Genomic DNA, 11,362 nt, shown 5'->3' with positions numbered 1-11,362 from the left:
CTTCACTGACACAACTGTCTTCATCCTTTCATATCCATCAAATAAAACTCGTGAAATTATTTTGTTCATTTAGAAAAACCGCTTAATTATGGGTTTAATTGCCCGTAAGGTGTGTGTGTTTATCTTTGTATTTGCCCTTGTGGCCGAATTTGCGTTCGGAAATGTCGAGGTTAATGACGACAAACACTTTTTTCACAAGCCTCGTCCATACTTCCATAAACCTCGTCCTTACTTCCACAAGCATGGCATTTACAAGAAGGGTTTTAGAAAGGGTTTGGGCGGCGGTGGCGGTCTTGGAGGAGGTGGCGGTCTAGGCGGTGGCGGTGGTTTGGGCGGAGGAGGCGGTCTAGGTGGAGGTGGCGGTCTAGGAGGCGGTGGTGGTTTGGGCGGAGGAGGCGGTCTAGGCCACGGTGGCGGTTTGGGTGGAGGAGGCGGTCTAGGACATGGTGGTGGTTTGGGCGGAGGTGGAGGTCTAGGAGGCGGTGGCGGTCTAGGAGGCGGTGGAGGTCTAGGCGGCGGTGGCGGTGTGGGCGGGGGAGCTGGAGGAGGATACGGTGGCGGTGCTGGAGGAGGACTTGGAGGCGGTGGAGGTGCTGGAGGAGGAGGAGGATTTGGTGGCGGAGGAGGATATGGAGGCGGAGGAGGATTCGGCGGTGGAGCTGGTGGTGGATTTGGTAAAGGCATTGGTGGTGGAGGAGGTTTGGGAGGCGGTTATGGTGGCGGTGGCCATCACTGATGAGTAATGAGGCTCATGATCATGCATTCGTACGTTGTTATTATTTAATTAAACGAAACAGTGAGATTAATTATTACAATAAAATGATAATTAGCAATTGTGTATGCTATGTTCTCATGTTATGCTTTGGTTGGTTTCATGTTTGGTTTTTAAAATGGTCGATTTGTGCCTTGTGTCAACAGTTATTGAGTTGTTGTTTCCAAACTATTGGAGTATATGTTTACCTTTGTATTAATGACGAGATACATCTTATAAACTGTCAATTTTTAAATATGCTAATTATTTAAAGTTTTTCTTTCCCAAATATTTGAATTCCATTAAAAATGAGAAATGTTTGTAAAATATTACAATAGGGTGAGAACCTATAAGGATCAACCAATGCAAAAAGGTTAAAAACAAAGTTGAGCCTACAAGGATCAACCAATCCTTGGATAGGATGGAAGATTGGATTAGTAGTTTAGTACTCGTTTGCAACCCAAGCACATATGAGGTCACTGAATTTCGGTCGGTGTCTCTTGCCAAGTATTGTGTCTCTGATTTGTCTGTCGATTATTTTTGTTTTACCACAGAAAATGTAAAAGGATAATACTTAGTACAAATCCGCCAAAGGTGAATGGTTAGTATCTCTATCCAGTATAATGCACATATGGCTTAACATAGGAGAAAACATGGTTTATAGTACGAGCATTTTTTGCAAATAAGTCCGTAAACTAGCTTGTTATATTGATGATTTTCTTATAGATCTGTAAATTCGCTTAGTTTTATTGCAAAAACTGGTCACTCTTTAGATGTTGCTACCATTTTGACTAGTTGTGGTGAACCAGTAACAAAATGGTTTGAAGCATTTAAGTGTCCATATCAGATATGAAGTTCAGTATATGGAGGTGTGAAATTCCCTTGTGTAATGTGTACTCAGACTTAAAATGGTTGCAATAAATTCTCCGAATGTAGTAAATCTTAATATTAAAACTGATAAGCAAACTCAAATGTTTATCTAAACTAAGCTTTCTGTATTAACATTTACGGTTTTTTTTACTAAGATTTTAATGATAGTTGATCCGTACTGATGGTTAAAAGTAACAAGAAGTCAAGAACACATGATTATGGGACTTAACGTAAGTCTCGGTGCTGGATTTCACCGACAAAGAAAGAAGAAGAAAAAGTATCATATGAGTATGTCCTTATGACCTTATCTAATATCCAGCCTATACAATTATTTCTATGTTCTACTCCAAATCGGAAACGTTCCTCATCTCATAAACTCTCATTATTTAGATGAAGTAATGATCACGACTCATCATATTCGTGTATTTAAGGCGCATACTACTTAGTCCACAAAACCTCCGGAAATCTCAGAAAACACCTCCGCTAATTCACACATCTCTCCACACGACATGACGCAGTCTCGCAGATCACCTAATGAAGATTCTAGTTCCCCTAGTTGATAATGATGAGCTTAGTGTGTGAGACGTGTAATTAAGGTCTTCTGCTAGCTAAACCAATATATACATGACCACTTTGTCTGTGACCGTCGTTCACGTTACCAGGTCTGCAACTTGACCGTCGTTCACGTTATATTCTAAACTGATTTATTTATGTAGTTTTGAACATACGTGAGAAATTTCGAACCGCTGTCTTTCCAATCCAATTTTGTTTTATTTTTTAAATATTCTAATCCAAATTATACGCTAGAGTAAAATCAACTAACCTGGATTTCATTTCACGTCATGATTTGAATGGCAATTAGCCACTTAGCCATTCTGTACCCCAAGCTAGAATACAAAGACTTCACTTAGCTCTAACTTCTTCTATAAGTCAAGTTGTGTGGAGCTCAAGTTGTAACCCACGTATCTTTATTTATACCTCCAACCTTCTCTCTCATTTTTTTAAACCAAAACAATTCTTCTTCAAAAGTTTTCATAAAGACCATGTCTGAATCCCGTTTACATTTGAATTTTCTCTCGCTAATCTTGCTCTGTTGTGTCTCCCCTTCAAGCTTCTTCGATCTAAACATTGATTACAGTAGTTATGTTGCTTGTCATCCCCATCAGACTAAAGCTCTCACTGAGTTCATGAACGAGTTTGATAGCAGCTACTGCAACCTCAATGATCCCTTTAATGGAGTCTGGTGCGATAATTCGACCGGTGCGGTCACAATGCTACGACTCCAGTCTTGTCTCAGTGGAACTCTAAAGCCTAATAGTAGCCTCTTCAGGTTACATCATCTTCGTCACCTTAACCTCACTCAAAACAACTTCATCTCATCTTCACTTCATTCTGAATTTGGCAATCTAAACAGGTTAGAGGTCTTATCTCTTTCCAATAATGGATTTGTAGGCCAAGTTCCTTCCTCGTTTAATAGCCTAAGCCTTCTCTCCGTTTTAAAGCTTTCCAAAAATGAACTAACTGGTAGTTTCCCACTTGTAAGGAATCTAACAAAGCTCTCCTATTTAGGCCTCTCTTACAATTATATCTCTGGAACTCTGAATCCCAACAGTACTAGCCTGTTTGAATTGCACCACCTCCGTTACCTTAATTTAAATTACAACAACTTCAGTTCATCACTCCCTTCTGAATTCGGAAATCTCAACAAACTAGAGTTCTTGTCTCTTTCCTTCAATGACTTTTTCGGGCAAGTTCCTCCCACAATTAGTAACCTAACCTCGTTAACCTACTTGTACCTTGACCACAACCAGCTCACTGGTAGTTTCCCACTTGTACAAAATCTAACCATGCTCTCATTTATATATATCAATGAGAATCACTTCTCTGGAACAATTCCTTCTTCTCTCTTCACCATGCCTTTCTTATCACGTCTCAATCTGCGTGGAAACGATCTCACCGGTTCTATTGAAGTTCATGACTCCTGTACCCCATCTAGGCTCGAGAAAATGTACCTTGGGAAAAACCATTTTGAAGGAAAAATCATAGAACCTATCTCAAAGCTCATCAACCTCACACATCTAGACCTTTCTTTCCTAAACACAAGCTATCCCATTGATTTAAGCCTCTTTTCCTCACTAAAATCTTTGTCGTACCTAGATCTTTCCGGTAATAGTATATCTCCGGCCAGTTTAGAATCAAAGTCATCAGACATATCAACAAACTTGGAGAGATTGTTGTTGCAAGACTGCGGCATCAGCGAGTTCCCAAATATCTTAAAGAACCTTGAGAAGTTGGAGCTTATTGCATTAGGCAACAATAGAATCAAAGGGAAAATACCGGAGTGGTTATGGAAGCTTCCTCGTCTGTACACAGTGTTTCTTGGAAGTAATTCATTTACTGGTTTTGAAGGTCCGGCGGACGTTTTGGTGAACTCATCGTTGGAGTTGATAGATCTGGAGCAAAACTATTTTGAAGGAGCAGTTCCAGTCCTACCACTATTTATTAACTTCTTTAATGCAGAAAGCAATAGATTCACAGGGAGGATACCTCTTTCAATCTGCAGTTGTAGATCTCTCAAGCGTTTGTGGCTATCTTACAACAACCTCACGGGTCCAATTCCTCAATGCTTGAGTAACTTGACGATTGTGAATCTCCGGAAGAACAACTTGGAAGGAAGTATTCCTGACGTGTTTGTAACCGGTGCTTCTCTACAGGAACTTGACGTCGGACACAATCGACTAACCGGTAAACTTCCAAGATCTCTTCAGAATTGTGCATCTCTAGAGTTTCTACTTGTTGACCACAACAAAATCAAAGACAAGTTTCCTTTCTGGCTCAAGGCTTTACCGAATTTGCAAGTTCTTATCCTTAGTTCAAACAAATTCTATGGCTCTATATCTCCTCCTGGTCAAGGTCCTCTCGGGTTTCCGGAACTACACATATTTGAAATATCGGATAATAAGTTCACTGGAAGCTTGCCACCAAGGTATTTTGTCAATTGGAAAGCATCGTCACTTACAATGAATGAAAATGACGAACGTCTATATATGGTACACGGGCAAATTAGCTCCGGGGGATTTTACTATTACGTTATGGTGACTATAGATTTGCAATACAAAGGTCTGTTGATGGAGCAAGAGAGGATCATTACCTCATACGCGGCTATTGATTTTTCAGGGAATAGAATTGAAGGACAAATTCCTGAATCAATTGGTCTCGTGAAAGGACTGATTGCACTCAAATTATCAAACAACGCTTTCACAGGCCATATTCCTCTGTCTTTCTCCAATCTAAGCAATCTCGAGTCACTAGACCTATCAAGCAACCAACTCTCAGGGACCATTCCTGGTGGACTTGGGACCCTCTCCTTTTTGGAGTACATTAATGTGTCTCACAACCAACTCAAAGGGATTATACCACAAGGAACACAGATTACGGGGCAGCCTAAATCTTCCTTTGAAGGGAACGCAGGGCTTTGTGGTCTTCCCCTCCAGGAAACTTGCTTTGGGACTAACAAACCACCTACACAACAACCTTCTGAAGAAGAAGGAGAAGAAGAGGAAGAAGTGTTGAACTGGAAAGGTGTGGCTATAGGGTTTGGACCTGGAGTGTTGCTTGGACTTGTAATAGCACACCTCACTGCAACATACAAACCGGAGTGGCTCATTAAGATAATTGGACCGAACAAGCGCAGAAATCGCTAGGATTGTTTTCAGTTTGAGTATGATCCTTCAATGTATGTCAAGTGGTTGATGATTCCTCTTGTATGGAAGCATCTTTTTATGTTTGTTGTATCGTTATCTGATGCTTTGTTTCTATTTCGTTTTCTATAAAGTAAGAATGGTGAATGTTTTGTAGTCAATTTCATGTGCGTCTCTCTTTTTATTCTACTGATCATTATAATGGCAAAAGCATGGAAGATGGTGAATGGTGGTCATATTGGGGTTCAAAGATTAGATTGATCAAACGACGATAAGAAGAAGCCAAGAAACTGTAGAGACCTAATGCCATATAGAGACAACTAATATATTAAATGGCCGTTTTGTATAGAAAGCTTTGTGATTGGGTCAGTTATTAGTTTAAAGTTGGCCGTGTGAGATTTCTGCCTTTCAAGCTTCAAGATACTACAAAATCTTGATCGTATATGGAAGCTACTCTTTCTAGAGAAATTATAAACCTGATTCTGTATACGTAGACGAAGCAGAGGAGTGAGGAAAAGCAGAGGATCACAACATGTTAATTTTTCAAGACTACAAAATATGCAATCGACAGGGAGTTTTTCTGAATTCAGAAATGTCCTTAGCACTTAAAAGTTAAAAAAATGCCATTATCGTTGATAAATAAAAGCTAAGTAAAAACAAATTCATCACTTCATTGATAAAACAGAGTCAACTAGGGTTGACTTATATACAAAAAAGGCTAAAAGCAGAGGACTAAAAAATGTCTCAAAAAATAAAGGATCAACTCTATTCTACCACTCTGGCAGTCTCTATCAACAATCTGGAATGAAATATTCCTAGCAAGTTCAGTGTTGGTGCATCGATTCAGACGTTTGAAGTTGGATATAACCGGCTAAACAGAGAAGCTTCCAAGGCCTCTTGTAAAGTGCTCCTCTGTAGTGTTTCTTATCCTTGAAAACAGCAAAAATTAATGACACAGTTCCTTTCGGCTCTACCAAATTTGCAAGTTTTTATCTTTCATTCAAACAATTTTTATTATGGTCTTTTTATCTCCTCGTCATCAAGGTCCTCTTGGTTTCCCTGAGCTATGAGAATACTTGAAATATCTGACACTAAATTTACTGGAAGCCTATCACCAAGCATCATTTAGAATGAATGTATATGGTGGTCTATATATGGTATACAAAGCGATTGAAATACAAAGTCTAATGTGGACCAAGCAAAGGAGTGGGATTAAAAAGAACACGACATGGAAATTTTCTGAAGTAAGAAACGTCTTTAACGCTTAAGCACTACTATTAGAAGAGAAGACAGATGTCAGATACGCACAAAATAAAAGCTTAATAAAAAGAAAATCATTTGGTTGATACATCAAAGTCAACTAGGCTTGACTTTTACAGATAAGGGATAAAAACAGTCATGACGTTTAAATGTGTAAATAAAAACAGATTCCTAAGGACTTGGAAGTTGGAACCTTCTCGTTTATGGAGTTAGCAAATGTGTCTCACAACCAACTCAAGGATGAAAAACACCACAAGGAACACAGATTACATGGCAACCTAATCTTCCTTTGAAGAGAATGCATGGCACTGTGGTCTTCCTCTGTAAGAAAGTTTCTTTGCGACTAACACACTAACACTATGCAAGCAAGAAGTAGAAAGTCATGCAGTAGCAATTTAATAAATAAATATAATGAAAAATATATTCCGCCATACATATCCATCCATGCACACAAACGAAAACTAACTTGATTGGCAAGAAACCTTAAAATGCAGAGAGACACACAAAAAAAGACTTCACAGAAGCAGAGCAAATGCCATAAATATACAAAACCAATGTCACTGGTGCTACCAATATGTCAACTGTAATCGATTGCAATACGAACAGAAAGAAACAGATATGTCTTTACGAAATTAGTTTGCGTTCCACACAAACTTGTGAATTCCTTAGAAAACAACTATACAATTACTTTTATGTTACTTTCACTCCAAATCCAAAGTTTTCCTCATCTTATAAAGTCTCATTATTTTGTCGAAAAGAAACGATACGACTCAATATCTTATTGTACAGAGACTACAAAACCTCCAGAAATCTCAGTAACACCAAAGGAGAAAGAAGAATCACAGAGATGTAACTCAGTTAATTCACACATCTCTCCACACAACATTACACATACCAAATGAAGATTCTAGTTCCTTTAGTGTGTGATACGTGTAAGGTCTTCTGTTAGCTAAACCATAACGTGACCACTTTGTCTATGACCAAGTCTGCAATTTGACACTCCACTAACAGTATGTCGTTATGCTAAACTGATTTATGTAGTTTTGAACATATGTGAGAAGTTTCAAACTGATGTCTTTCGAATTGAAGTTTTGTTTTTGTATTTTACTGTTAAACTATTCGTATCCACAGTTATACGCTATAAAAATCAACTAACGTGGATTTCACTTCAGGATTGAGTGGCAATTAGCCACTTAGCCATACTGTACCTGAAGCCAAAATAGAAAGACTTCAACTTAGTTCCTCTATCTTCTTTCTAAGTCAAGTTGTATGGGTGACATAGCTCCAGTTGAAACCCACATATCTTTATTTATAGCACCAATCTTCTCTTTCACTTTTCTTACACCAAAATACCTCTTCCTCAATACTTTTCATAAAGACCATGTTTGAATCCCGTTTGCGTTTGCATTTTCTCTCGCTAATCTTGCTCTGTTGTGTCTCCCCTTCAACGAGCTTCTACACTTTCACATACGATGATAGTATCTATGTTGCTTGTCATCCCAATCAGACTCAAGCTCTTACTGAGTTCATGAACGAGTTTGATAGCAGCCACTGCAACCTCAGTGATCCCAATAATGGAGTCTGGTGCGATAAATCGACCGGTGCGGTCACAATGCTACGACTCCAGACCTGCCTCAGTGGAACGCTAAAGCCCAATATATAGTAGCCTATTCAGATTACAACATCTTCGTCACCTTGTCCTCGATCAAAACAACTTCATCTCGTCTTCACTTCCTTCTGAATTTGGCAATCTCAACAGGTTAGAGGTCATATATCTTTCCAATAATAGCTTTGTAGGCCAAGTTCCTTCCTCATTTAATAACCTAAGCCTTCTTTCCTATTTATCTCTTTCCCTAAACGAGCTCACTGGTAGTTTCCCACTTGTAAGGATTCTAACGAAGCTCTCGTTTTTAGACCTTTCTAATAATCATTTCTCTGGAAGTCTGAATCCCAAGAGTACTAGCCTGTTTGAGTTGCACCACCTCCGTTACCTTGATCTAAGTCAAAACAACTTCACCTCATCACTCCCTTCTGAATTTGGAAATCTCAACAGGTTAGAGGTCTTGTATCTTCACTCCAATGACTTTTACGGGCAAGTTCTTCCCACAATTAGTAACCTAACCTCGTTAACCGATTTGTACCTTGACCACAACCAGCTCACTGGTAGTTTCCCACTTGTACGGAATCTAACAAAGCTCTCGTTTTTAGACCTTTCTCATAATCATTTCTCTGGAACTCTGAATCCCAACAATACTAGCCTGTTTGAGTTGCACCACCTCAGTTACCTTGATCTAGGTTCCAACAACTTCAGGTCATCACTCCCTTCTGAATTTGGAAATCTCAACAAACTTGAGTTCTTGGATCTTGCCTTTAATGACTTTTTCGGGCTAGTTCCTCCCACAATTAGTAACCTAACCTCGTTAACCGAATTGTACCTTGACGACAACCAGCTCACTGGTAGTTTTCCACTTGTGGAAAATCTAACCATGCTCTCTGTTCTAAATCTTGATGATAACTACTTCTCTGGAACCATTCCTTCTTCTGTAGTCAATATGCCTATCTTATCAGATCTCCGTCTGTATGGAAACAATCTCACCGGATCTATTAAATTTCCTAACACCTCTACCCCATCTAGGCTCAAGTCCATGTACCTTGGGCGCAACCATTTTGAAGGAAAAATCATAGAGCCTATCTCAAAGCTCATCAACCTCAAGGTTCTTGACCTTTCTTTCCTCAACACAAGTTACCCAATTGATATAAGCCTCTTTTCCTCGCTAAAATCTTTGGTGCACCTTGATCTTTCCGGTAATAGCATACCTTCGGACAGTTTAGGTTCAAAGTCAGACATCCCAACAGACTTGGAGATCTTGCTCTTATCAGACTGTGGCATCACCGAGTTCCCAAATGCCTTAAAGAACCTTGAGAAGTTGGATTTTATAGCATTGTCCGACAATAGAATCAAAGGGAAAATCCCCGAGTGGTTGTGGAACCTTCCTCATCTAAACACAGTGTTTATTTCAGATAATTTGTTTGATGGTTTCGAAGGTCCAGTTGATGTTTTAGTAAATTCATCGGTGAAGAATTTATTTATGGAGAAAAACTATTTTGAAGGAGCAATTCCTATTCTACCACTCTCTATCAACTTTTTCTCTGCTTCAGACAACAGATTCACAGGGAGCATACCTCTTTCACTTTGCAATTATAGGTCTCTGACGCTCTTGAAGCTATCTAACAACAACCTAACTGGTCCAATTCCGCAATGCTTGAGTCAAAGCTTGACGTTTGTGAATCTTAGGAAGAAAAATTTGGAAGGAAGTATTCCTGACACGTTTTATATGGGTGCTTCTCTACGGTCTCTTGACGTTGGACACAATCTACTCGCCGGGAAACTTCCAAGATCTCTTCAAAACTGCTCATCTCTAGAGTTTCTAGTTGTTGACCACAACAAAATCAAAGACAAGTTTCCTTTTTGGCTCAAGGCTTTACCGAATTTGCAAGTCCTTATCCTCAGTTCAAACAAGTTCTATGGCTCTATATCTCCCCCTGATCAAGGTCCTCTCAGGTTTCCAGAGCTGCAAATATTTGAGATATCTGATAATAAGTTTTCTGGAAGCTTGCCACCAAGATATTTTGTCAACTGGAAAGCACCAACACTTACAATGAATGAAGATGGTGATATATATATGCAACACGGAGAATTTATACATGGGGAATTCAGCGCTGCCATTATGGAGGCTATAGATTTGCGATACAAAGGTCTAACTATGGAGCAACAGGGGGTCCTTACCTCATACGCCACTATTGATTTTTCTGGGAATAGAATTGAAGGACAGATTCCTGAATCCATTGGTCTTCTGAAAGCATTGATTTCACTCAACTTATCAAACAACGCCTTCACTGGCCGTATTCCTCTCTCTCTCTCCAATCTTGGCAAGCTCGAGTCACTTGACCTATCAAGCAACCAACTCTCAGGGACTATTCCTAATGGAATCGGGAGCCTCTCTTTTTTGGAGTACATAAATGTGTCTCACAACCAACTCAAGGGTGAAATACCACAAGGAACACAGATTACTGGCCAACCTAAATCTTCATTTGAAGGAAATGCAGGGCTTTGTGGTCTTCCTCTCCAGGAAACTTGCTTTGGGACTAATAATGTACCACCTACACAACAACCTAAAGAAGATGAAGAAGAGGAAGAAGTGTTGAACTGGAAAGCTGTAGATATTGGATATGGCCTTGGAGTGTTGCTTGGACTGGCAATAGCACAGCTCGTTGCTTCATACAAACCGGAGTGGCTCCTCAAGATAGTTGGTCCCAGTAAGCGCAGAAGCAGTATGAGTGTAATCCTTGAATGTATGTCTTAGTTTTAAATGCTCATGTATGCAAGCATTTCCTTATGTTTGTTGTATCATTATCTGATGTTTTGTTCTATTTATCCTTTCTGTAAAGAATCCGAAGTCTTTCAGTCGTTAAGGTTTCTAGTTGTTGACCACAACAGAATCAAATACAAGTTTCTTTTTTTGGCTCAAGGCTATACCTGGTGCGACCGCATAAACCGTTGGGATTGTTTCCGTTTTAAGTTTGTGCTTTCAATGTCTGTCAAGTAGTTGTTGATCATGTATTATATAGCATTTTCCTTGTGTGTTTTTTTGTGTGTATCGTTAGAATTGTTGCTGTCTGACTTTGATCTTTCCTTGTCTGTCAACTAGTTGTATTAAAGCACTATCTTATGTTTGTTGTATCTTAATCTAATACTTTGCTTATTTCTTCTTCTATCAAA

The 11,362-nt window shown here is 39.3% G+C and overlaps 2 protein-coding genes and 1 pseudogene across 3 annotated transcripts; all 3 read left to right on the top strand.

Annotated features, from left to right (window-relative positions):
- Positions 1–5: 5 nt before the first annotated feature.
- On the top strand, positions 6–971 carry LOC103865222 (glycine-rich protein 23). Its single transcript, XM_009143018.3, has one exon. The coding sequence runs from the start codon at positions 89–91 to the stop codon at positions 734–736; it is 648 nt and encodes a 215-aa protein (XP_009141266.1). The 5' UTR covers positions 6–88; the 3' UTR covers positions 737–971.
- A 292-nt stretch (positions 972–1,263) lies between these two features.
- LOC103865220 (receptor-like protein 41) lies at positions 1,264–5,488 on the top strand. Its single transcript, XM_009143017.3, has one exon. It carries the CDS (start codon positions 2,665–2,667, stop codon positions 5,323–5,325), a length of 2,661 nt encoding a protein of 886 aa, XP_009141265.2. The 5' UTR covers positions 1,264–2,664; the 3' UTR covers positions 5,326–5,488.
- A 2,390-nt stretch (positions 5,489–7,878) lies between these two features.
- On the top strand, positions 7,879–11,055 carry LOC103865219 (annotated as a pseudogene). The gene has a single exon (XR_632388.3). The product of XR_632388.3 is annotated as a receptor-like protein 40 (transcript).
- The last annotated feature ends 307 nt before the right edge of the window (positions 11,056–11,362 follow it).

The sequence above is a fragment of the Brassica rapa genome, chromosome A04 (assembly GCF_000309985.2).
Source record: "Brassica rapa cultivar Chiifu-401-42 chromosome A04, CAAS_Brap_v3.01, whole genome shotgun sequence".
NCBI classification, from domain to species: Eukaryota; Viridiplantae; Streptophyta; class Magnoliopsida; order Brassicales; family Brassicaceae; genus Brassica; species Brassica rapa.
The sequence above is the reverse complement of the archived record's forward strand: the minus strand, read 5'-3'. Positions and strand labels throughout refer to the sequence as shown.

Bases quoted from the DNA above. Each gene is read 5' to 3' on its own strand.
- LOC103865222 (XM_009143018.3), top strand. From the start codon at position 89: ATGGGTTTAATTGCCCGTAAGGTGTGTGTGTTTATCTTTGTATTTGCC.
- LOC103865220 (XM_009143017.3), top strand. From the start codon at position 2,665: ATGTCTGAATCCCGTTTACATTTGAATTTTCTCTCGCTAATCTTGCTC.